Consider the following 1993-nt stretch of genomic DNA (forward strand, 5'->3'; position numbering starts at 1 on the left):
AAACGGAGCCCGACAGAGGAGGGAGGGGCGGGGCGGCTGTCGCCGTGCAGCGCTTCAACAACTGTCCTGCGTCTGACCTCAAAGTGCACAAGCTTCAGACTTCAGCGTTGGCTGCGATTTTGAAGCTGAAATCGCGTTCGGTGTGAACGCACCATTAGCCTTGATAACCAAAAGGCTCAACAAAAAATAAAAAGCATGGTTATTCTTAAAGTGCATCTTACCCCACTGTGAAAAGATAACTCCGCCCCCAAAGCAAAATTAGAAAAATGCATCAAAGTGGGTAGGGGAGGGGGTGTGGGTGGGGAAGGAGGGGTTAGAGAGCAGAGGCGTGGCCAGGACGAGAGAACGTGACAGCTAGCATTAGCGTAATTGATGCAACATGGACAGTGACCACAGCGATGCAGAGAGTTACATCACTGAACGGTCTGAGGTGGAAGATTTTTCACCCTCACCAGAGATTTTTCACCCTCACTCATTGATTCACCAGAGGCAGAGAGAGAATTGGAGCACAGTGGCCCTGAGTCTTACCGGTTCGAGCCGCTGGCTTCAGGTGCAGCGATGCCAGAAGCTGCTGCTGCCGAGACAATGGAGGACCGAATGGCTCCAGTATCTGAGTGGTAAATTGATGTTGGCAGCATTGGCTAATGTTCAAAGCAATAACAAACTTAATGTTTTTTAACGTTAAACTATCTCAAGTAAGGCATACGATCGAAAGTAAAAAATAAATAAATAATCTTTCAACAGGTGCACCTGTGGTCACTGCAGCTCCCTGTCCCCTGTAGAGAACGTGTGTTGTAGGGAGACACCAAAGGTATATTTATGGATTAGTTAGCACTTCATAAAGCCCTAATAATTGTACTTAAAAAACACCCAACACTAAACCTGATCTTGAGTACATAGTGCACTGCGAACTTTACTGTCTTAAAGCAGTTTTCWATCTGGACCTGGGCTGTAAATGAGTATGGGTACACAATTATTCTTACCAGGCAAAGCAAACACAAACATACCCCAAAATAAAAAAAGTCTTTATTCACGTTATACACCACCATGAGTTAAAAAAACACATTTACTAAGCAAATATTAAATATTTCCTGCATGATTGTCAATTTCATCAATTATGAAACTCCCTGTTCTGTCACCACTAGCATATAGACCTTTAATAAAAATTGTATTATATTACATGTCCAAATCATAACCACCATAAATATCTTAGCTTTGATATAAGACAATAAGCCTCAAGATCTACGGTTCACATCTACATCCTGTTGTACAAATATTACAAACTTATACATGTGTAAAAACTTCAATTATAATTGTTTCAGGTGTGCCAAACTTCAAGTTTGTAAAACAAAACACAAACTAAGTGCAAGTATCTTTTAGAATAATCAAAATGTCATTCTACAAAGTTTTTGGAAGCATAAGCCATTTGTTAAATTTTGAAAAAGTACTCTACTAGAAATTACGACTAAAACAACTTCTTCTGTCATTGGTTATGAACAGATGTGAACAGGTGGGTGTGTACACCTGCATTACTGACCATCCGGGATTTCAGCTTGTAGCACTGAACCCATACGTGCTGCAGGCTGTTTATGGGACTTATGTGCAGCTCTTTGGTGAGATGCCAGAAACAATGTTGAACAGGTTAGTTACAGAAGGAGCCATTAATATTTCTATGACACACTATGTAAACACACATTCTATACTAACTATTTCAGCCGTTACAGACACCTCGCATACCGCAATGTTGTAAGGTGGTGCTGGGGATACCTGGGCCAGCACATACGGGTGGTAATACCATCCTGCATAGTCACTCGTATCAGACAGGAGTTCCCAGAGGATGGACTGTATAGAGGATTCCTGCCTCCACTGCACTTTTAATATCAAGGTAACAGTTGATGCACAAAACCACAATAAGAATGTTAGGCATTTTTATTAATGTAACCCAGTTTCAGTAGTAAGGCATTTCATACATTTATGTGATGCAAAACGTTTG

General features: G+C 41.3%; 1 protein-coding gene across 1 annotated transcript; it reads left to right on the top strand.

Annotated features, from left to right (window-relative positions):
• Positions 1-558: 558 nt before the first annotated feature.
• Positions 559-1971, top strand: LOC106530395 (P2X purinoceptor 7). The gene is made up of 4 exons (XM_014025996.1): positions 559-617; positions 745-810; positions 1489-1641; positions 1716-1971. The coding sequence occupies exons 1-4, from the start codon at positions 559-561 to the stop codon at positions 1876-1878; spliced, it is 441 nt and encodes a 146-aa protein (XP_013881450.1). The 3' UTR covers positions 1879-1971.
• Positions 1972-1993: the final 22 nt, after the last annotated feature.

The sequence above is a fragment of the Austrofundulus limnaeus genome, unplaced genomic scaffold (genome assembly GCF_001266775.1).
Source record: "Austrofundulus limnaeus strain Quisiro unplaced genomic scaffold, Austrofundulus_limnaeus-1.0 Scaffold516, whole genome shotgun sequence".
NCBI lineage: Eukaryota > Metazoa > Chordata > Actinopteri > Cyprinodontiformes > Rivulidae > Austrofundulus > Austrofundulus limnaeus.